The sequence below is a fragment of the Onychostruthus taczanowskii genome, unplaced genomic scaffold, assembly GCF_017590055.1.
Source record: "Onychostruthus taczanowskii isolate IOZ18803 unplaced genomic scaffold, ASM1759005v1 scaffold35, whole genome shotgun sequence".
In the NCBI taxonomy this organism is placed as follows: Eukaryota; Metazoa; Chordata; class Aves; order Passeriformes; family Passeridae; genus Onychostruthus; species Onychostruthus taczanowskii.
The window spans coordinates 5055926-5078852 of record NW_024500905.1 but is presented as its reverse complement, the minus strand read 5'-3'; the positions used below and the strand labels follow the sequence as shown (position 1 = coordinate 5078852).

Genomic DNA, 22927 nt, shown 5'->3' with positions numbered 1-22927 from the left:
GGAAACTTTGTCTTTTACCTGTCCATACATTCACATCACTGAGTTCTGTGTTTTGCAGAAGCTTCAGTGTAAACTTGTTAGAGCACATATTTTTAAATTCTTGTGACAGAAAGCCACTGAGAACAGTTATTGTCTCCTGTGATCACCCTCTGTCCAGTCCTCAACTTGCTACTTCTTTAGTACAAAGGAATTTGAACTGTCTTTTGTGGTAGTTGAGTCAAGATCTCTTATGCTCTCAGCTGCAGCTATTTATAAACATGATTAATGAATGCCTGTGATGGGAACAGCTAACCTAGCAAAATAAAATGCTTTTTTTTGGTAAAATATGGAAAAACTGTGCTGTTCTCTTTCCCCTGCTCTGGCAGTGGAAATAAAATGCACTTTTATCATAGTTGAGGCAATGTTGAAGTCCTTCAGTTTGCATGAGAATCTGTTCCTAAAAGAAAATGTAGAAATAATTTAATTTCTTCTTAAGAAGATATTAAGTTTTCAGGATGCCTGTTTTTCTCATTCTAGTTTGTATGTTGAATGTCTAGAACAAAGTATTAATGTCTAAGAGACATGTACAGTAGCTGTAAAAAAAACCCAAAAAACCAAAACACTTGCATTCAGAACGTCTCTCAAGGTAACAAAGATGAAAGGAGAAAGATAATTTCTTTCAGTGAAATGAAGTGCAAGAGCATAAAGGGAGAAATCATGTTTGACAGGCATGGAAGGGATATTTGACTACATTGGATTTGTGTGTAGGCATGTCCATGATTTGGTTGGCCCTACTAGAGACCCCATCTGAAGCAAAACTGGGAAGTAAATCCCATCCTTGTGAATCTTACCAGTTACTTTATTGAACTGTGGAAATTGCATCCCCTGTCCCCAGCATCCATGCCCAGGTTTCCACTGTGGGCAGTGGTGCTCCATAGGTCATAGGAGGGCTGGGAGTCTGGTGTAAATTGTTCTTTCTCGAGCCCTCTCTGTCAACAATTAATTCAATTTCTGCAGTCTGAACATCACTGTGCCACTCATCACAGCACTGCACAGTACAGGGTCACAGATTTTTTTCCTTAGAAGATCACGTTGTTCTGGCTAGATCCAGATCCCTGGATGTAGATATTTGATATAACACACTGACCATGTTTAGGAGAGCTGACCCTCCAGAGTGCTGTATCATCTCTATTGCCTCCAGATAAGGGAACTTAAACAAATCATGTCACATTTTAATTCTAATTTCAAACAAATGCGTGAGTGCACTACAGAGCCAACACAAGGGTACATCTGTGTTTGTGGGTTAGACCATGGTAAAGCAGAGAACTAGACAGGATATCTGTTACATAGATATCTGTTATAGCACACCTGACTTTTCACATTTACACACCTGTTTGTTTGGGGGAATGTGCCAGGGAGTTACTGTGAGTAATGAGCTTCCCTTCTAAGCTGTTCCTGTATATATTTATCTGGCATTTGGCAAACTCTGCTTTTTAATACCAGGTTAAGAAAACAACAGAAGCTACCCTGCAGACAATACAGGATATGGTCACCATTGAAGATTATGATGTGTCAGAGTGTTTCCAGCACAGTCGCTCAACAGAGTCTGTGAAGTCAACAGTCTCTGAGACATACCTGAGTAAGCCTAGCATTGCAAAAAGAAGAGCTAACCAGCAGGAAACAGAGCAGTTCTATTTCATGGTATGTTGGTTGCTTCCTCATTCATGTGATGCAGACCAAACACCTGAAGTAAACATTATCCAGAAGTTCCTGGGATTTATGTGTCATGCATAGTAATAGATTCATCTGCATCTCTACAGAAATTCAGAGAATATCTGGAAGGTAGCAATCTCATCACAAAACTTCAAGCAAAACATGACTTGCTGCAGAGGACACTCGGAGAAGGTAAATATCCCAGAATAAACTGAAAAGTGCTTCCAAACTATACAGTGAACCTCCTGAAATGCCAAAGATATGCAGGAAAAAAAATACAAAACTTAAAATTTAATTGTCCAGTAAACATAGATTTGATTTTTACCAATCACAGGTTTCATGCAGTGGTAAGAGTATACACAATAAATTGATTTTATTTCCTCAACACATACTTATTTCCACTGCACAGATGTTTAGATAAATGACTCTATTTGGCAACAGAACTACTGAATGAAAAATCTCATGCCTGAAAGGAGTGACACAGTCAGTGCAGGTTTATTTAAGAGCTGTGACGAATGTAGTATTTCTACACCCTAACAATTTCTGTTGACTTGAGGTTTTAATGAATCACACACTATGCACAGCTCCAGCCTCTTACCAGCCTTTCCAACAGGCACTTCCTCATGCACTGAAGGGAAAAGGGGAATTGCAGTACAAACCTTGAGGACTAGACACACAGAGTGGAGCAGACTTGAGAGGAAGTGAGGTTACACCACAAAGAACAAAAATCTTCTTCTGGAAGTTAAAGATTGTGATTTAAAGTTTAAACTCAGGAAACCTGTTTGCTAAAAGAATTACTCTAAAAGATGTGTCAGCTTATTTTCTTTTTACTGCCAAGTATCTGTTGTTAATCACATCTCTTCTTGCTTTTAATACAAAAGCCCAGAACAGCTATTAGCAGTTCAGTGGCTATAACTCAAACAAAGCCTCTGTCCAGGGAGTGACTGAGGTTGGGGATAGGATATAAGCAGCGTTTTCTTTCAAAATTCAACTGTAGAAGATGGTAGCTGTTTTTAGACAGCTACCTATGTTATCTTCTTTCTCATGGAAGTTTTCATTTAATAGATTTTTATTTTGAATGTGTGTGGTGAATGGTTTATTCACACAAAACAGTGTGCAGCTGACTTTAGTCAAAAGAAGAGGACATTTTTCTCCTGGAAGCTCATTGAAAATGTCTTTGGAAAAATACAGTGAAAGGGAGGGAGATAAAAGGCAACAGAATCTGCTACATAAACCATGTTGGAAAAAAAAGTAAGGAAAGAATTGTTTGAAAGGAAACATAAAGAAAAACTTCTCAGCAGGGTGACCCAAGTGATAAATTGCCGTTAGGCTCTGGGCCATTCTGCCATGCTGAGGCATGCTTGGACCATTCTGTTTGAAGCGTTCCCTTCTACACACCATCTGTAACCCCCATGTAGTTAATCTGTGTTGCCCACAGTGGTTTTGTGCCTATTTGTTGTCCCAACACCATAGCATGGCACATACAAATAGTACCTCAAACATACACATTTACATTCAAAACTGATATTTGGAGCCATCATTTTTACAGGTTAAGAACTTCTAGTACCCCCTTCAGTTGAGGCATGACCTGCATTAAAATGCCCATGCCTTGGATGGAGGACCTGGATTCTGAAAGTTTCTTGAATGGGGAGGATTGAAAGGATCTAATTACAGTGGTATAATGAATGTTATTGCTGTAGCTAATATAGAAATGAATTTGTAGGACATGGACTGCTCCCCTGCTCCCCTCAAACTGCCTTTTCTGGAAACTTTAATATCAGCAGGACTGCAGACAAATAACACAATGTGCTGTGTTAAATAAAGTGGGAGAAGGAGAGGATTGTCTCAACTGCAAGTTTTCCTTTGGCACCCTTTCTTGCTTTCATTCAAAACTATACAGTGTAAGGATGTAGGCTGAATAGATCCAGGTTCCCATCTGCTGCCCACAATGTTAACAGCATTTGGCTTCTATTCTGGTTCATCTCCTGCCTACTACAGTCTTACTGTTTATGAACACAGCAGATACATATTCATGATCTGCACAGGGAGGATAGATGAAGTGCTCTGTGCTGAGTCTGCTTCTACAGACTTGGAAAGTAAATAAGAAATGCTGAAATGAAATTGATACTAAACATAGGAAGCACACTGATGCCCACATTAGTCCTGATCCAAAGGCTCATCTATTGAAAGAAGAAATCAACAAAGCAAAGGGAAATGCAGGAAAGAAAACAAGGAGTTGTAGAAGAAATTCTCTGAAGGCCCAGACACCTTTTACCCTAAACTGTTAAATAACAAAGATCTGTTTAAAAGCCCCCAGGTACAGCATTTGTAACATCTTTTGTTTTACTGACATTTATTATTGGAATTCTTAGTCTCAGTGAGTTTCCCATAGTAACGTGAGTAGGGAGAGGTCCCTGCCTTACTCTTTTTCTGTCATAGGTTATTTTTCATACTCTTCTTTGATCTCTCTTTTTCATCTGTCTAACATCGATGCCAGCAAGATTCACGTGTCTTACTGTCAGGGGTTGTTCCCAGAGCTTTTTCTTTGTGCCACTTTGAGGAGATCCACACTCTTGTAGTATTGCAAAATATATTTTCAGACTAGGGTCTTCAGTACCGTGCAGTACTTTGCATGCATCTGAACACTGGCACATAATAGCATGTTTTTCATATCACTGTTATTCATTCTTCCTGGCATCTGAAAAGCTGGTTTGGTGTCACTTTCAAACTTGGACCTAGCCCAAGTGAAGCTCATAGTGATTTTCAGAGATCATATCCATGATCTGTTCACTGGCATAGGTGTTTAATTCTTCACTAATACCTTACTTGAACCTGTTAATAGTGAATTTTGTTTGCAGTGTGTGTCAATGCCTTTTAAGGGCTTCACAGTTTTGTCATTATTTGATACAAAAGTATTTCAGTCATCTGCACAGTGCTCTGACTTCTTAGCTGCTGTCATCTCTCAAGATATTAATAAATGCCTTCTGGATTGCATAAATGGTCCTAATAGGAAGGTTTGAGTAAATGGCTGTTGCATTTTTTGCCATGATGAAAAAAGACCATTATAAGTCCACTGGGTTTCCTTTTCTTCACTAGTTTTTGATCAGTGAGAATATTTTGCCACTCTATCCATGGCTGTTTAGTTTCTATCATCACCTCCTGTGAAAAAAGTCATCAGTGGCCTTTGAAAGCTTAAGTAAATTAATTGAACTGATTCTTCGTTATCTAGTATTTTACTGACATTTTCAGAGATTTTTAATAAATTGATAGGGCACAATCTCCCTTTGGCAATGCTGGGCTCATTGGAACTTACCATGCCATGATCTTTGTCCTGTTTCACTATTTTGCTTTTCATTATGATGAGTCAGTCATGCCTGATTTACTGGTCTGTTGATCTGCCAAGGAGCCTTTCTGGAATATGATATTTGTTTCTTTACAGTTCCCTGCAGTTCTCTGTGGTCTTTCTCAGTGATAGTGTTGTACTTTTTTCCTGTAATACACAGAGTAGGCAGTCTTTTAATAACTACTCATGTCTAGAGCCCTGCATTTTCAGCACTGAACACGTTTAGGCACAAGGCACAGTGGGAGATGTAATCTGATCTTGGCACAGCTCTATTTCCATACTGATTTAGACACTGAAACATATGAGCACCAACAATAGACATTGTTTGGAATTTTACTTGGAATTATTTACAGTATCAAGTGAATCTAAATCTTTGGGTTTGCTTCTTAAAAGTTGTTCCATAACATGGGTTCGATTTGTATTTTAAGTGGAACTGTGGAGATAGTAGGTAACTATTGTGCCCTGTTTGTTGTACAGTTGTATATCTTTTGCTGGTAGTCGGAAAATTAGGGCTAAGTATCATTTAGATACAAAAATTTCAACCTAAAACCTACAAATCATTGTTTCCTGTTTATTTAACTTTCTAGGTCACAGGGCTGAATACATGACAACAAGGTAAGATATTTTTATCTGACTTAGTTTAGAGTTAAAAAATAGGTAAAATCTTAGAATTAACAAATTTCAGAACAACTTTGTGAGGCTTGTTGCTATTGTTACACAAATTATGTACAGACTCTGTGTGTTTTAACATTCAGCATTTCTGTTTCAGCATGCTGATGAGTAAAGGATCAGACCATTCATCTTCCTCATTTTTGTGAGCTGCTTTGGCCAGTGTCAAGGGTGGGACTAGCTGGGAGATCCTCAAAAATATTTGTGAATCACACATCAAATTTGGAAGTTGCAGGGGGGACTTAAGTGCTCGAAAAGAAATATTTTTCAGTTGTCAGAGATACCTTGCCTCTCATAATTTGTATTTCAGTTGGTCAGGATACACAGTTTAAAAGAAGCTGGTAGGAAGATCAATTTGGGCAATGGGCTGTGTCTTTGATAGCCTGGCTGTGAACGCAAATACCTGTCTCCCCCAGCATCCATGTGTTCCATACTGAAATGGCTCTATAGATCCGCAGAGGAGAAGGAATTGAGTGTTAGATCTCCCAGCTTTGTGCTGCATGTACTTTTTCAGTTGTGTAATATCACAGCTTTGAAGCTGCCTCCAGATATAAACCTGGATGAGCTCTGCAGCCCCTGGAGACTAGGAGGGGGCAATGGCAACTGCTTGAATTTGCAGCTGCCACTTGTATGTATCACTCTACAGGCAGTGTGCCCTGCTAAAGCAGGAACATCCAGTCCAGCTTGCTTGGTCTCACTCTTCCCTTTCCATGCAATACATCCTTGCCCAATGCTTTCAAGAACCGTATTTCCTGGTCCTGATGTTTCCAGGACATTTCTACAGACTTTACACTGGATTTTCTCCCACCACTCCATGTTTTTTATTAGCTGTGTAAGTAAGTTGGACTTACTCAACTTCTTTGCTTACATGACTTCAGTTGACCTCAGTTGAAAAGTGGTTACAAATCAGAGCATTCTTCCCAATTGCTGACATTAATTCTGACAACTGTACCTTTAACTCTGCCTCCAGGTGCTACCATTCCAGGAATACATGGAAATCAACAAGTTTATGTCTAATGAGAAAAACCTCCTTTCTTGACTCCAATGCAGGCGACTCATCAGGCTCACATCATCCTAAGTTCCCTGCTGTGTAAACAGCTGAAAGGAGATGGTGGATGTAGGCAATGATTTTACCTTAGCAAAGTGGGGGAGCAGTGAAGCCATCTTTCCTCACATCTTGTTACAGCTGGTCACTTGAGAAAAATACTAGAAGGAGTAGGGCCTGCCCATCTGTTCCTCAGCACCAGCTCCTGGGCTTTGGCTGGGCCCTGCCTGTTGCCCCAAGGTTCAGTTATGTTTCTGGACTGTGAGACAATGTTCTTTAAGGTCAAAGTTAAATTGTAGAAGGGAAGAAGATATCTTTAAAGATGAGTTTAAAATAGCAGATAGTATTCAAACAAACTAAAGTCCCACTGCTGAATGCTCTATGCCTTATTGTTTCTCACTGATCCCCCAAAAACATTTGATTTTTTGCTAAGTCCAAAAAAACCTCTAGAAACTGCTGGTGCATGGGAACTAAGGAAGCTGTTGGCATTTAACTGTTGGCATGACATTCACAAAATAGTTTGTGATCTAGAGAACAGTATTTATTTGCTGTAATCTCTTTCAGTCATAGTCATCACGTGTAACATACTAGGTAAAATTTTGCAGACCAAAGTTTTGTGTGTTCTTCCTTTACTTCTGTATGTGTTATACTGGTTTTATTTACTTGTTCAAATTGATATACTTTTAATTCCATTAGCCAATTAGCAAGGTGTTTCTTTTCATGTGTGAAGTTGTTGATGTACAAGGCTAAAGCTGTTTAGCCTTCTTGGCTCTAGTTGAAAATGCAGACAGTTTGGTTTTGAAGCATCTTAGGACTGTGCTGAGCAGCTTTAATTTGCATTTGAATTTTTCCAGCATGAAGCAACTTTTCTGCTTGATAAGAGGTGCTTCGAGTGGTCTGTGTTCTGCCATGGCTGGCAGGATGAATTCCAGTGGTTGTTGCACATTTTATGCATGACCACAACAAAAAAAGCCATTCCGATTGTGCAGTGTTTGTAATAAATTTGTATGATAAAACTGCAAAACAGGGATTCATAAAGAATGTCATTATTTATCCATAAGTAATTTTTAATGGGCAGTTCTCCACTCTTTAATGTGGTACACTTAAATTTGATGGAAAGTCTTTATTTGATAAGTATTGTGTTTATTTCTCCCTTTACAGTGTTCTGTTGTTTTGCCATGAGCTTACAGACATTTCATTTTATTGCATGACTTAATTCTACCTTGCTCAGTAATCACATTCCCTTCCCTTAGGCCTCCAAATCTTCCCCCTAAGCCCCAGAAACACAGGAAGCCCAGACCCCGATCACAGTATAGTGCTAAGTTGTTTAATGGTGATTTGGAGTCGTTCATCAAGGTACTGGCACCTGCCACCCCAGTGGCTGATCTCAACGCTTCTTACTATAATGGTCACCACCTCACGAAAGCTGAGGCAGATCATTATGTTTAAGTCTGTCCTGGGGCTCTTCTTTCCCAGTTGATCAATATAATACTTCCTGAAGTCAAAGGGAAAGAGAGGGATTAGTTTCTCACATTAGCCTCCCTAGAGTTGTGTTAATCAAGTAGGAATAGTATTGTCAGCCTGCTTTTAGTAGGAAACTTTGCTTCATGTAGTAGGTAGGATATAGTGGTACAGCCCACAACTTACCACAATTTCCTGCTTGCTATTTTCATAACATCCAGTGTTCAAAGTCTGTGGAGAAGCAGCATTTCCCAGGGTTTGATGTCCAGATTTTGATTTCCTATGACTTTAGGAATTTATTATATTGTGTGAAATTGTGATCAACGCTATTCTGGATCTTGTATCTTTGCTGTATTTACTGTCTTCTTCTTTCTCATACTTTTATTTCTAATAATGCTTCTAGCCGAGGCCGAAGGAACTCTCACACGAGACATCAGGTATAGTTCTGGTGACAAGAGAACCAGCTCTGCCTCGCTCTCGGGTTGCATTCCTGCCTGGCTCAAAACGAGTTCTTTCAAAGACCTGGAGGGAGAAGTTTGCATTAAGAAATGGGTGTACAAATATAGAAGGCAAAACTAAACCAGAGCAGAACTCTGGAGGGATTGTAGTCTTAAATGATGGATATTCTCTTACTCATTTTCAAGGACTCAGCCACATAACAGTTTGTGCCTCTGGACACTAGCTGACACAGCTACAGGAAAGAAATCTTTTAAAAATTGTAGAAATACATTTATAAATGCAATTAATGAAATTCTTGACTGCAAGCTCTGTGAATTGGGTTTGAATATTACAGAGATTTTTTTTTTTCTTGTTCAGTATAGCTATTGGCAAACACTTTTCCGAGCAAATTCTGTGCTTGGTGGCACTGTACTGATTTAGCTGTCTTGGAATCAAGCTTTCAGTCATCATCAGTACAACTAAAGGGGAAGTTATTATTTTCATTTTTATTGTTACACAGGAGGTGCCATGAAATGTAAAGACTTTGAGAAATCATTACATGAGAAATAGATGAGTATCATGAGCAGTTTCTTGCTTAAGGGTGAAAGTAAGCAAGGAAGCAGAAATTCTCACAATGAAAGCCCCTAGACTAGAGAAGACGAAGCAAATCAGAGAAATGGTCCCCCATCATATTCCCTCACAAGGGAACATGGCAGTGTGGCTGACAGGGCTTACTTGCAAGTGGGGAGCCCTATGTAATTAGTCTTTCAAAAGGAAAGGTCAAAAAAGCTGGTAGCCTTATGACAGATTTGCCAATGTGGGAGCTACGTTAGGACAGCATCTCTGCCCAAAGACCATGTCATTACTGGTAGGGATGAGTCATTTTGACAGGCACAGCTAGTGAAATACAGTATCATGCCAAACTGCTTTTTGTTTGAGTTTTACATCGTAAGAAATTCTAAATAATCGGAAATATCCATTCACTGACTGCACACATCAGATTAAATTCACAGTAGCGGTAGGGTCACTGTTCTTGACACTTACCAACACAGATTGTTACTTCAAATTATTTTCCTTTGATTAGATCCAAAAGGCAAAGCTGTTAGTTTAGATTATTTCAGGGTATTACTTAAGTACAAAGTACAGTGTGGTTCTGAACAGATTCTCCAAAAATAGGTATGAAAGTGATTTGGGTTTTGGGTTTTTTGTAATTTCTTACTGCAAACACTACCTTTTCCTAGGCTTTACATTCTTTGCATGAACCATGATCTACTAACAGGAGATGTGGGTGCATGTTGTGCATTTTTGCTAATACTCTGTTTTTTGGGAGAGCCAGGCTGCTCTGTGTTGGTGAAGATTATGGTGTTCCTGGGTTTAACAGCTGACCTGATCCAAGGGGTTTTTTATTTAGCTGTTACTGGATCATGACACAAGTCAAAGAGGAAATGCTAATCGAACCATTACTGATTCTTGGCTAGCCAGTCTTCAGTCTTTGCTAGGTTTTAAATTAAAAGACAAACAAGCCACAATTTAAATAACATAGTTAGTGATAACAGTCTTTTGTAAGCCTCACTAAAACAGCACAGGGTCCGTGTAAGATTAGGGGGTTAGGTTACCTCAGGAAGTGCAGTTGCTTCACTGTGTGTTGTTTTCCAAACATTTTAGTTGTTTTTTCTACTTGAGCTTAATTCATGAACTTCTCATTAGTGTAGTTTAACATGAAAATTAAGTACTAATTTGTAATAGGAAATGTGTATTCTGAGTTACAAGGTGCTTTTGAATTAATGATTTTATAATTCAGACTGATTTTATACTAAACTTCCAAATGAACTAGTCAATTCTCTGAGCACTTACATATTGGAAATTCATCTGGAAAGAAAAATTACAGCTTCCAAGACAAGAAATTCTAACATCATTTATGAAACAGTAATTTCTGCAGCATAAGCACCAACTTTTCCAAATAATTTTTCAATCATATAATTTATGTCTTTAATCTGTACTTGATAACTTCTGGTCACTAGTGTGCTTGGGTTAAAATATCCTTTTTTTAAAGTGCCAAAACAAAAGGTTTCCAATGGTTATTTTGGAAAATAAACAGTTTAAAAAAAAAGACAACTCACTAATATTATTAGTGTATAGTCATCTTCTCCGCCTGCCATCACAAATGCCTTTTATCCTGTTTTAAAACACTTTTGTGTAACTGAAAATGTAGCTACAGACCTACTGCTGTGTCATTGCTGGGATGAGGAGCTGTGATTCCTGAGTTCTGCTGGTGGGCAGGTTCAGGCTGTGACCTCCCTTTTCCAGTGACCTTGTGCATAGAGACAAAGCAGCTGGACCACATGCTCAGCTCAGAGTAGCTGCAGTTCACCACCTGAGGATTGCCATTTAGAGCAGCCAGAAACAAGATGCCAGCCCATCATCTGCCCCATGGCAGGGCACACAAACCAGCAGAGCCATAGCAGTGCCCTCAGTCAGGAGGGAGACTTAATGGTACCCCATGCAATGTCACTTGGTGGCTCTGCTCCAAGAATGTTTCTCATAGTCCAGCAAATCCAGAAAAGCCTTGTAAATGGTTTGTGATAAACTTCTTGCAAAAAGAAAACCCCAAATTGAGGAATTGGGTCCTGTGTAATTAGGTCCATGTAGGATTTTCTTCACCAGGAAAATAAAGGTCAGTTAAATGGATACAGAGGAATCATCTCCATCATTAATTATTGTTCTTAATAATAATCTTTTTAAAAGGCAGATTTACTGCTTTAACTCATTTTGCTTCAAAAGTCTAAAATGCATGCATGAGCTTAGATGTCACATACAGTGTTAGCCAGATACAGTGACAGAGGTAGAGAACTGAATTTCCTGAAGAAATTATTTTAAGAACCATAATCCTTTTCTTTACCTGTTCATTTTCCTCCCTCCCTAAATGGGAAGAGAGCTCTGTTAAAAGTGGTATTTTTATCTTAGGTGTTTTTTTGCCAGCACTGTATGTCCATCTAGATTGAGCAAGAAAGTGCATTTTCATGTTGAGGCCATAGCAGGGAGGTTTCCTCTTTCTGATCTGCAGCTCACTCATTCTGCTCTTGTTTTTTCAGGATTCAGGGCAAGTCATTCCTCTTATTGTGGAAAGCTGTATCAGATTTATAAATTTATATGGTAAGCTCTGTAAAAAACAATGTCGTTTCATTATTGTCCTGACTTTTTTGTGTATCTTTTACATTACTCATTTAGCACCACACCTTTGTTTTTAAAATACAGATTTTAAGTATCTTAAAAAATAAATTACTTTTTCAGCGCTGTCTTCCATCTTTTCTGCAGGTCTTCAGCATCAGGGGATTTTTAGAGTGTCTGGTTCCCAGGTGGAAGTCAATGATATTAAAAATTCATTTGAGAGAGGTAATTGGATTTTCATTTATTTGAGCACTTTAATATCTGACATTTAAAAATCTTTTAAATTCTAATAATTTTCTCTGTGTACTTCACCTAAAACTTTCCACCATCACATGCTTAAACATGAAGTATAATGATGACATGTGCATGTTTTCCCCCATTATGTCCTAGGAGCTTGAGGGTTTTTCTCATTTTCTTTAGACAAGGCATATGACTCTTCAGTCAACTGTGAACGTTTAGTTTTTTGTTAATGGTAAACTGCAAATGATATTTCTGTGTATTTTATTTTAAAGATCCTCAGAAAAGAAAGGTATTGAGTTTAATTTGTTTCAAGAGACTGTTTAATGAAATTTGAAAGTCCTGTTGCTTGATCTCCTGGAATACAAGTGCTCAGCTTTTTGGCCCCTCTGCCAAAGTTGCATCATGATCCAGGAAAATAGGGAGTAAAAAAAAGGGGTCATTCCATTTTTCATTTCCAAAGGAAACTTCAGCCCCCAGAGGAGGAATTACACAAAAAATGCCAGGAAGTACAGCCAGGTTTTTCAAAATCAATGGCTTGCAACACCCAGCCTGGGATTGCTCTGCTAGGGAAACCAGGATCCAGCCATCCTCCAGCTGTGTTAAAGCAATACTTGTTACAATCTTTTTAAAATCTTATGTTCTTTTTTTCTTGAGTGTTAAAAGCTGGGTTGTTTTAATTTCCAGGGAAAATTAAAATTTCTGGAGATCATCTGCAAATGACAAAACCCTTGAAGCAATAAGTCTTGTGACTAAAAGCATAAAAAATATGCACAGTATTTTGCCCCCCAGTATTAGTTATATATATCTTGTTAAACCTGATCTTTTCTGTGACAAGATACATAGAGCAGCTGTTTTCACTTGCTAAGTGAAACCACATCCCTCCATTCTGCAGCTTTTAAATCTGCTTATTCTTAACTCCTCCTCCTAGGTAGTGTTATCTTTGAAGATCCATACATTTTAAAGTGTTTCAAAATAAAGATTATTTATGTAATTTAAAATCACATAAATAAAACAGTGCAGTCGTGGCTGAGGTTTCAGTTAAATTTTCAACAAAGTGGTTGCACATACTCCTGATATTTTAACTTTTTAGAATGAAGACACATTTTCAATTCAATGAGTGGTCTAACCCCATTTGTTTTATGTAGGGCTCCAAAGAAAAGTCTGCAAAACTCTATTCAGTTAAGAGTGTTTTACTTTTTTATTTTACTAAGTGTAAATCACAACATGTCCATAAATACCTAGCTGGAAGTTCAGGATCTAAGAGATCAATAGGTTATGTAATTTTAAGGAAGCTTTATTTAGGCTGCCTTTTTTTAGTTTAATCATAGCCTGGGATTTCTAAATTAGTGTTTATTATCTTACTTGAATGCTTGCATTGCCACCTCCCACATACTAAAAACAAAAACCGCCCAAAATGTCACTCACTCATAAAAATGTTCCATGCAAGAATACTCCTGTGTGTGTGTTTCATTCACTTTATTTACTTTTAAAGGTGAAAATCCTTTGGCAGATGACCAAAGTAACCATGACATTAACTCAGTTGCTGGAGTACTGAAGCTCTATTTCCGAGGGCTGGAAAATCCTGTCTTTCCTAAGGAAAGATTTAATGATCTTATTTCTTGTATCAGTAAGTATAAATTTCTGGTTTTTCTCAATAGAATTTTACTTTCAGATACACAGTAGTAGCCTGAAAAAGCAGCTAACTTCACAGATTTTCTTGAGATGATTTGTTTGCTGTGTGAAGCAGTCTGGCTCAGTTGTTAGTCATACTCACAGCTGCAGTTGTTCCCTTTTTCCATTGGGATTAATGTACAGTACAATTCTTTGTTTAACAGGGCAGGAAGAATATCTTTTGGTATACAAGGGATAGTTAAATTTAAACACATTATTATTTTCCTCTGTGCACTGAGGCAGACAGAAGTGAATGAAGTTGTGAACATGCAAACAGATTGTGTTACTTTCCAAGGTTTTCATGCCCCACAGCTTGGGGTCAGCACTGGTGAATAAGTAACTAACTGCTCAACATTGTGTGATTCTTGATCTTTATTGTCTTCTGCTGAAAGCCACCAGTCTGACCCAGAAAACTCTTGGGTGCAGGGATGGAGGGGAACAGCTGAGTGTTGTCTGCAGGAGAGCCTGGTCTGCCTTCCCACACATGAATTGTAGTGGGGTGCCTTGGAGGAGCATCGCATGATCTGTGCCCTGCTGGTGCTCTTGACCAGACATGAGAGGTTGTAGTACTTTGGAAAGTTGTCAGCTTTGAGGAAGAATTTCCTTTATAACTTGCCTCCCTCAATGAAATGGAGAAAGAGGCAGTTCCACAGGTAATGAGAGCCAGTCCTTTGGGATATTAATTAGGTCAGGCTCTCCAAACTGTTATTTTGGCAGAGATCTCAGCTCAGCAAGCAGAGCCACCAGTTGATGGGTGCATAGTGTTCCAGGCTGGCAGTCAGGTGTGGTTTTTAGCTCCCTACTTGGGGGACACAGTGTGTGTGGTTTGCTTCCCACACAGGGAGGATTGTGGTAAGTCCTCCTGGAGGTTACAGATACGTGCATCACTGTGATCACATCTGTGTGCAGTATTTTGTGTTTCATTGTTTTTGTAGGGTTTTCTGCAGCTGTTGCTGCTTACAGACTTGGTGGCACTGAGGAGTCCTAAAGACCTGAAAATCAGAGTTTAGCAGCCTGATCCCTGATGCTGAGGGGGACAGTGTCTTTTTAGGAAGCATAATCCTGGTTCTGCTTCAGTTCAGCTTTAACTGACTGTGGTGGCACAGCCCAGAAAATCTTTGCAAGTCACAGAAATGGAAATGTAAAAAAGGATCATTTTGACTGAGTGATTTTCTGCATGACAGGGATGATAGAACTTTGCCTAATAATCCTGTGCTAGTTTCCGTAACTTCTGGATGAACTAAAGTGTATCAGCTGGAAAAATTTGTTGATTTAGTGGCTTTGGTTGATAGAAAATCTACCACATTCTTGGATAAACTGTTCAAATGAATAATCACTTTCATCATTAAACATTTGTACTAGATTTTTTTCTCAAAGTTTCTTCTGTCAGATTCTGGCCATTTGATGGTTTTTATGTCTTCATTATTTTGACTAAGCATTAAGAGAAATATAAATGCTGGTTCTTACATATGAAGATGTTAGTGCAGTCTGCTGTGTTGAAGAGATTTAAATACAATTGTAAATTAAATTTTAAAATACCTTGAATGAGTGTTCAGTTTACAGAGATTGCACAAGTGAATACTCAGGAAATGCAAAGATACTTGCCCAGAACAACCTTATAAATGTGTTCCAAGAAGAGGAACCTGGATGATTTCAGAGTTCTCATTCGCCGTTGAAGGTGCTGAAGAGGGAATGGGGTATTTGGAAAGAGGGGTGGAAGTTCAATGGACTGAGCAGATAGATCTGTGTGGCACCTGCACAGGCAGGAGAGATTCACCAGCCTTCCAGAGCATCACTGTCTGAGCGAGTTCCAGTTCAGTTACCCTGAAAAAAGTATTTCTTTTGTTGTTAAGAACTTCAAGAAAAATGGCTGTGAATACTAGATCCCTAGTGCTAGATCTTGTTTTCCATAGAGAACTATTGCATGCTCCTAGTAGGCAATGAATTATTTTCTTGCGAAAGAGTTGACAACCTTTTATTTCAATACTAGTATCTTCCAGCAGAACTGAAATCAGTGATAACAATAGCCTGGAACAAAGTCACTGCTTTTCACAACAACATTTAAAAATGTTTATTGAGAAAGAGGTGTTGCCATCTGATCCTGGTTTAGACTGAGTGTTCTCTGAGGATGTTATAAATCTGGATTGTCATCTCTATGATACTTTGTCAAAACAAGGTGTAATGACTGAATAGTTCTGCTAGCTTTGACTTCTGCTATTGCTGTTGTACAAGGAAGCAGAGGATGATAATATGTTGTAAGAGTCTGAGATCTGTTTTCTTACAGGTTTTGGGAGAAGCATGGGGGATGATTTTGTTGGTTTGATTTTCATGAGAGTATCATTAGGGGCACGCTGAAATGGCCTACCAATGCCTTCAGCACAGGGAGTGTGGACCAAGGTGGGACAAAGGGGGTTTCTCTGTGAGCACACTGGGGTGAGTTAGCTTTGTGTTGTCACAGTGGGGGGAGTTTGAATGAAGTATGAGGACAAGAAGAGCTCTTGTGCCTTGCACCCAGAGCCAGCCCCAGAGCCATATGCTGAGGACAAGAGGCTGTGTGGCTGCATCTTCTGGTTATCTGAGAAGCCTGAGGTGGACTATTCTTACAGCTGTGTACTACTCTATGTGCTTTGTTGAAAGGTGCACCACTTCCAAGGAATCAGAATGATTTGTTGGGAAAAAACAAAAACAAAAAACCAACCAAACAAAAAAAAACCCCAGCATTTTGAAATACACTGTGTAGCACCTGCATGGTACATACTGTCTTAAACTGTGGGTCTAAAACACCAATTTCCATTGCTATGTTTTAACCTTAACACTGGATATCTTGCAGAAAGGAAAACTGTGTAGGCAAGATTTCTCCTTCATTTCAGACTTTGAATCAGTCATAGCTGTATTAGGTTTTTTTCTGTGCTTATGTGGCCTCACATATTATGTAGGTCCGGTCTTCCTGCTAATGGGACCAGGGCCAGACTCCCTTTTTCTGTGGGAACTTAGGTTAATGTAACTTCTTTAGATCACAGTTGATACATAAAATCCACAAATCTTTCACATGTTTTAATTATGCATTTTTAGATACTCTTAATTCATGTTGCATTCATGATCCGAAAAACAGTCAAGAAAGGAATAAACATTCTTTTCAAATAGTTTTTCAAGACAAATGTCAGTGTGGTTTCTTAATTGTTGGCAGAAATTGTTACAGAAGGGTAGAGAGAGAAAAGAAATTTGTGAAGTTAATGTTCACATAAAACCGTAAAAGGGCAGAATGTCACACATTTTATATGGAAATGTAATGTTGCCAGTGAAAAAAACCTTTGAAACTGAAGTACTTAGTTATGGATGTCAGGCATAATTGAGGCTACAGCTGCAAAATGAACCTTTCCTCAGGACAGCAACCGACAAATTCCTTTACATTTATGCATACATTTCCAAATGAAACAGAGCATTGTGAGTTAATGCTTTCCATTTTGTAAATACAGTGGAAACAATGTGAAATTACTGTGATTTTTATGGCAATTTGTATTAATTGCACTCATGAGAACAACGTTATTCTGTTTGGGCTTATGATCTAATTTAGATAAAATTTGGGCCAAGTTGTATGCACTGGGCCAGAGCAAGCATGAAAGGTAGAGCAGAACATAAAGAATCCATCTGATTATGGGCCATAATGGTTTCTTCTCATTTTAAGGAGTGGCTACTCTTGGTCCCAGCAGCATTCTGTTATCCAAAGGACAATCCAAGGTTGGGGTGGGAAGGAAGAGAGTCCCAGTGCACTTCTTTCTGCCCCTTTGCAGGAACAGATTGGACCAAAGAGAAGTATTTGTAACAGGAGCTACCTGGAGGCAGAAGGTGCAGAAGCTGAGCTCAGTAGGACTGGCTGTAATTCACTGCTGGGGGACTGCAATTTCTGTCCTGGTGTGAGCTCTTACATGGCTTACTTAAGTCCACATTTACCTAGATAGCTGTGCCATGCAGCAGCAGACACACCTCAGCTATTCAGACTGCTTAACATCTGCACAGAGCATTGCAGTTCTTCATGGTTTCACCTCCCTTGCCTTAAATTTCATAGACAAAAAGGGCAAGATGAATGAAAACTTACATCTTTTTTTCTTCTGATTTTTATTATTTTAGTCGCTTGCCACCAGCAGTGCCTGTTTACCTGATGACATAAATGTTATGAAAGAAAATTATTTTACTTCTTTTCCAGACTATTGCCCATTACTTAAAGAGTAAAAACCTACTCTGAATCATCAACTCTTCATTAAAAAGTTTCAACAATATAGGAAGTGTTTTCTTCCCTAAGTGACAGTGGAGTGTGTTTGGTTTGTCCTCCTGTAATGCCTTCTTAAATAGATCTGAAAAATCTGTAAGTGGCATTGCTGAGTTAATGTATACCTATCTTTGAGTTGGATTGGACTCATGGACCAGAATGAAAAGAGGCACAAATTGTTAACTTCAGCACTAATACATATTCATGTAGATAACTTGTCAGCTGCAAATTGACCATAAAAATTACATCTGCAAGTGTAACTCAGTCCCATTTGGCATTCACAGGGTGTGTAAAATATGCATTAGGCATTCACTCTGTTACTAGTAGGCACCACACCAAGTGGAAATAGCAAGTAACCCCCACAAAGAGATACTACATTGGATTTTATCCTTCAAAGCCGTGGTCCTAAAGTAGAGAGACATCTTACATTACTATTGTTTGCTTCCTCCTTTGTGCTACTGTTGCTTGTGAAATATGCTTACCTTGCACAGCCCTGGATGTTAGTTGTAACACAGTTCATTAGTTGCTGACACCAGGTTTCTCCTTCCATATGTTTTGATCAACAGTATCTTCCCTTTGCCAAATATTTGCAGTTCTGTTGTTCATACTGAGCTTGGCCCATGGAGGCTGGCTGTTAAGAGAGGCTGGTCAAACATTCACAGTCCAGAACTGATGTTTCAGATGTTTCCAGATGTTTCTGAGCTCTGCCTGCTCTCAGGCTGAACCTTCTTGGTTGGGTAACCATGAATCGCCTCCAGTGCAGGAGAGGCCATGTGTACTACCAAGTACAGTGATTCCTTTGCTTCTTTTAATTAAAAAAACAGAGTATGCAGCTGTCCCGGTGGCCCAAAATACTTTGAAACCACCAGTAATTGCTCTCCTGCAAAAGACTTGTATTCTGCATCACTGTATCGATATATTTGCATATATTGCCTTTTACATGCTCCACCACCTCAGGGTTATTGTTTAATTAAACTTTAATTTACCTTTTGTTAATGTTATTTGGGATTAATGTACCCCTATTTTAATTTCTAATTTAGTTTTTATTTCTTTTTGTTTGGGGGCTTCCGTTAGTCACAGTGTTTTCTCCCCTCTCAGGTTTCCTTTACTCTTCTGTGGTAGATTGTTAATTTCTGTTCTGTTTCACTTTAGTTACCTTTCAAAAACCTCATCATGAGTGACTAGGTGGTTAAAACTGTTATTTCTCCAGGAAGAGAAAAGTAGAGATTCATTGTTTCTGTGTGTCTCTACAGTAAGTGAAGGTGACAGTGCCTCTCCAGAAGAGGTTCCAGTGTTCTTGGAGACTGAAGATCAAACTTTTCAAGGCTTGAGTGCCTAGGATTTATGTCTATCTCATGTGATTGAGAACCAGTCCTTAGTGTGTGGCTGACAGAGAGGGAGCTAGCTGATAAATATATGCAATGACATTAATTTCATCTGGATTCATTCATTCAGACATGGAATGTTTGAAGAGCAAGTCCCTGTGAGATCAGGAAATAAAGTCTTATCCAAGAGCAATGCAGGATTGCACCTCAACAGATTTTCTTGTGGAGCTTGTGATCTGCCTTTTTGGAGGATTTTATGAAAGTTGAACAGACATCTCAGAGGGGATTAAAGTGAAGTCAGAGGCTAAGACTGTAGACTTAAATGACCTCTGTGCTCTCTGTTTTTCATTTTTTGTAGTAACTGGTGGAGGCTTCTTAGATCCGAAACACCTCAGAAACTTAGATGCCTAGATAATGTTAAGGATAGACAGAAAATCAAATTCCTTATATTATTAGGATACTTTGTTCACTCTTGTCTGATGAAAATACATTAATAGTTCTGGGCTCAGGTGCCTGGCTCTTCCACAAAGCACTAGAGTCATGAAACTCCAGAAGCTAACTCCTTCCCTGTGGTAACCACATATTCTCTGAACAGAGAGAGACATAGTTCTCCCAGGATTTTCCTGGGAAGCTGTGAGAAGCTGTGGGAAACTTAGAAGAATTCAAGCAATTATTATCTCTCTTTCTGTAACCGTTGTTTATAGATACGGTTCTCCAGAGTGTGCTATTCATAGTTCACCAATAGTGTGAGAGGTTTTTCACTTTGAGACTAATCCGGTCTCAGTTTATCCAGTCAGACTGTAAAAGCCACACCTTTTTCTAATAAGAATTCTATTTTGCCTTCTGATGACTGGAGTCTCTCATTCCATCCCTGACGCAACAGCGTCACTTCCCCTCCTCTTGTTTCACCCTACAAGTATCTCCTGTGCTCTGCTTTGACAGAAGCACAGTGTTCCCACAACAAACAGCTTCTCATTTTGCTGACAAGAAACTCTCATGCTTGTGGGTTTGATCCCCATGGCAGAGATGGGTCTGGAAGGCAGATGTCAGACCACAAATCCAAAAGTTTTGCTTTGCTCTGAGAATTGGGAACTAGAAAATAATAACCGTTTCTCTATGTGATATTTACTTGACATTAGTCTTGATTTGTAGTTGATATTCCTGTGTCATTCATAGAGATCTCTCTTCCCTGTCTCTCTCCACAGTCAGAAAAAATACATTAATTCTCAGTGTGTTTGGCCTTGCCAGAGGCTTGTCCTCTTGCTTGTCTTTGGGAATATGAGTCTCATCATATCATTAGAGTAATGAACCAGTTTTCAAATCCCCTGATTTCTATTTCAGCTCAGCAGTTAAATTGCCTTACTAGGACAAATCATGTAATAGCAGGCACTTCTGTTTCCTTAGCTGAGAAATGGGTAATACCTCATCAGGCACTCAGGTAAAAAAAATCAGAGTAATGAAAAGAGTGTCTCCAGCAGAAGTACTGTGAGAGGGGAGGTGTGTCCAGCTCTCTCCAGCATTGAGCTTCCCAGTATTTCCTTGCAGCAACCAGGCTGTAGGTTGGATGACCCTTCTGTCCTGAGGCTCTCTTTAGTAAAGCCATTGGAGACAAAGCAATGTTTTATCTTTCCTCTGCATGGGAAGCAGCAGAGCTGCAAATTCTTTCTGCCTGCATGTAAAAAGATTGTTCTGTATTCATTCCATCTTTCCTAAGTACCCAAGCACTCATGTGCTGCATACACTCAAGCAATGAGGAAATTCAGCTCCACATTTAAAAGCAGGATGCAAATACATTGCGTCATTACCTAGCTCCTTTAAACCAAATCAGTGCTGGGAAATAAAAGCCTCTTGAAATAATGTGGAAAGCACATAAATTTACCACTTGACAGTAGTTTGTATTTTCAGTAAAGGGACTTTGATGGAAACTGGGTCCAGTGTTACCAGGAAAGTACTGGAAACACACACATCTCATTCAAGCATGTATGGCTTGTAACTGCTTTGATAAGGAGTGCAGGTCACTTCCAGTACTTAATACTGATCATGCTCCTGGTAGGACAGCTGAGATAATTCAACACACTACACGGCCAGGATCTCTGTACCTACTCTACCATCTCTGTGCTGCCTGCTGCAGCTGGTTCCTGGCTCATGCATCTGTCAGACTTGCCTAGGAATTGCTTGGAAGAATTGTAGTAAGCAGGGACCACAAGCACACTGGAGAGCGTGGTAACTGCTGAGTGGTAGTTGCCTGCCAGTGTGCCCCATCCTGGTTTAGCTCAGTAGTTTAGACAGAGCTATTGCAGCCATACAGGCAACACACTGCTGGAAGGAGCTGCTGAACCCACCTTGGGTCCCAGCCCAGTGCATTTCTCGGTCTGATTTTAATTCAGCAGTGACTGAACCTGGCCCAGGGCCAGTCTCCAGAATTGTCTGGAGGAGGCAGGACTCTAGCACAAGGCATTAGCCAGGAAAGGCTGTAATGCAGGAGGCAAGTCCTGGTGTTGCATCAAAACTCCCCTCCAGCTTCCCATATGCAGCACACAGTGCTGCTGAAGCAGGAGTGTTGAAAGATGGGAATGGGAAAGGAGAATTGTAGTTGCTCTGTGGATCTTCGCTATGCCAGCAGCTCCCAGACTTGGCATGTCCCTGCCGTGGACACCAGTTCTTAACCAGTGATCAGAAATATTTCTTGACTCATGCAGTGCATGTTTACAAGAAACATAAAAATAAATTTCAGGTCCCATGCTCCACTTGAGATGGCTTGAACTGATTTCCAGCTAGTGTTTGGGTTCAGAGTGACTCATTAGGTTGTAAATTATACAGCTTGTCAGCAGTCCTTTTTCCTACCAGCTCTGCAGCAGCTCAGCAGGGACACTGTCCAGCCTTCAGGGTCTCTGCTGGGGAATACATTTTTACTTCCTGCCAGAGTTTTGCTATTCTGCCTCTGCAGTAGATGCCATAAGCCAAGTGGACTTCCTTCACACAAGCAGTGGTAGGCTGTTGTGCTTCTACAGAAGCTCTTATGAAGGCCAGTTTGATCCCATCCCAGAATCTTTTGTTCCAGCACACCAGTGGTGCTGAGCCAGTGGAATCTCCTGTGGGTGCTGATGTGGGAGCAGATCTCACACCCTTTTGCTGCACTGGCATTTCCTAGTGAACTATAACACTTCTAGGTGGCAAACAAAAGTCCTGCTGCCAACATGCTCTTCTAAATGCTTAGTTTTTAATACCAAAATAACAATTACTAGATACCAGTTTTCTTCTAAGAAATGTAAGTCAACACACATATTGCATCTACAAATAAATACTGAAACAGCCATACCAAAGAGCACATAACTAATACACACCAGTAATTCTGTTTACATTTACCACATTTTCACATAAGTAATTATTTTAATTGTGTACTCCTAAATATCATATTTTGTGGTACAATCTGCTTTTCAGCTATTGGAATCAGCTCCTCTTTCTGATTTCCAAATTTCTGAATGTCCACTTTAGTGCCACTGCACAGGATTTCTCATCTTAGTCTGCTAAGATTTCCCCTAGGTGTTGTTAATTGCAGCATGCTTTCTTGGCTCACATAAAACTCATTACTGAAATCTGAGGTTGTT

General features: G+C 39.4%; 1 protein-coding gene across 2 annotated transcripts in view; it reads left to right on the top strand.

Moving 5' to 3' along the window:
- The window catches only part of SRGAP1 (SLIT-ROBO Rho GTPase activating protein 1), a 138944-nt gene that overhangs the window by 96346 nt on the left and 19671 nt on the right, over positions 1-22927 (top strand). The window contains exons 9-15 of one of the 2 annotated variants that reach the window (XM_041411324.1): positions 1483-1680; positions 1800-1884; positions 5623-5650; positions 8614-8647; positions 11741-11801; positions 11964-12041; positions 13549-13683. In XM_041411324.1, the coding sequence (XP_041267258.1) occupies positions 1483-1680; positions 1800-1884; positions 5623-5650; positions 8614-8647; positions 11741-11801; positions 11964-12041; positions 13549-13683 (619 nt within the window). Of the gene's footprint in view, positions 1-1482; positions 1681-1799; positions 1885-5622; positions 5651-8002; positions 8106-8613; positions 8648-11740; positions 11802-11963; positions 12042-13548; positions 13684-22927 lie in introns of both variants that reach the window. The other variant, XM_041411325.1, reaches the window with a different exon arrangement.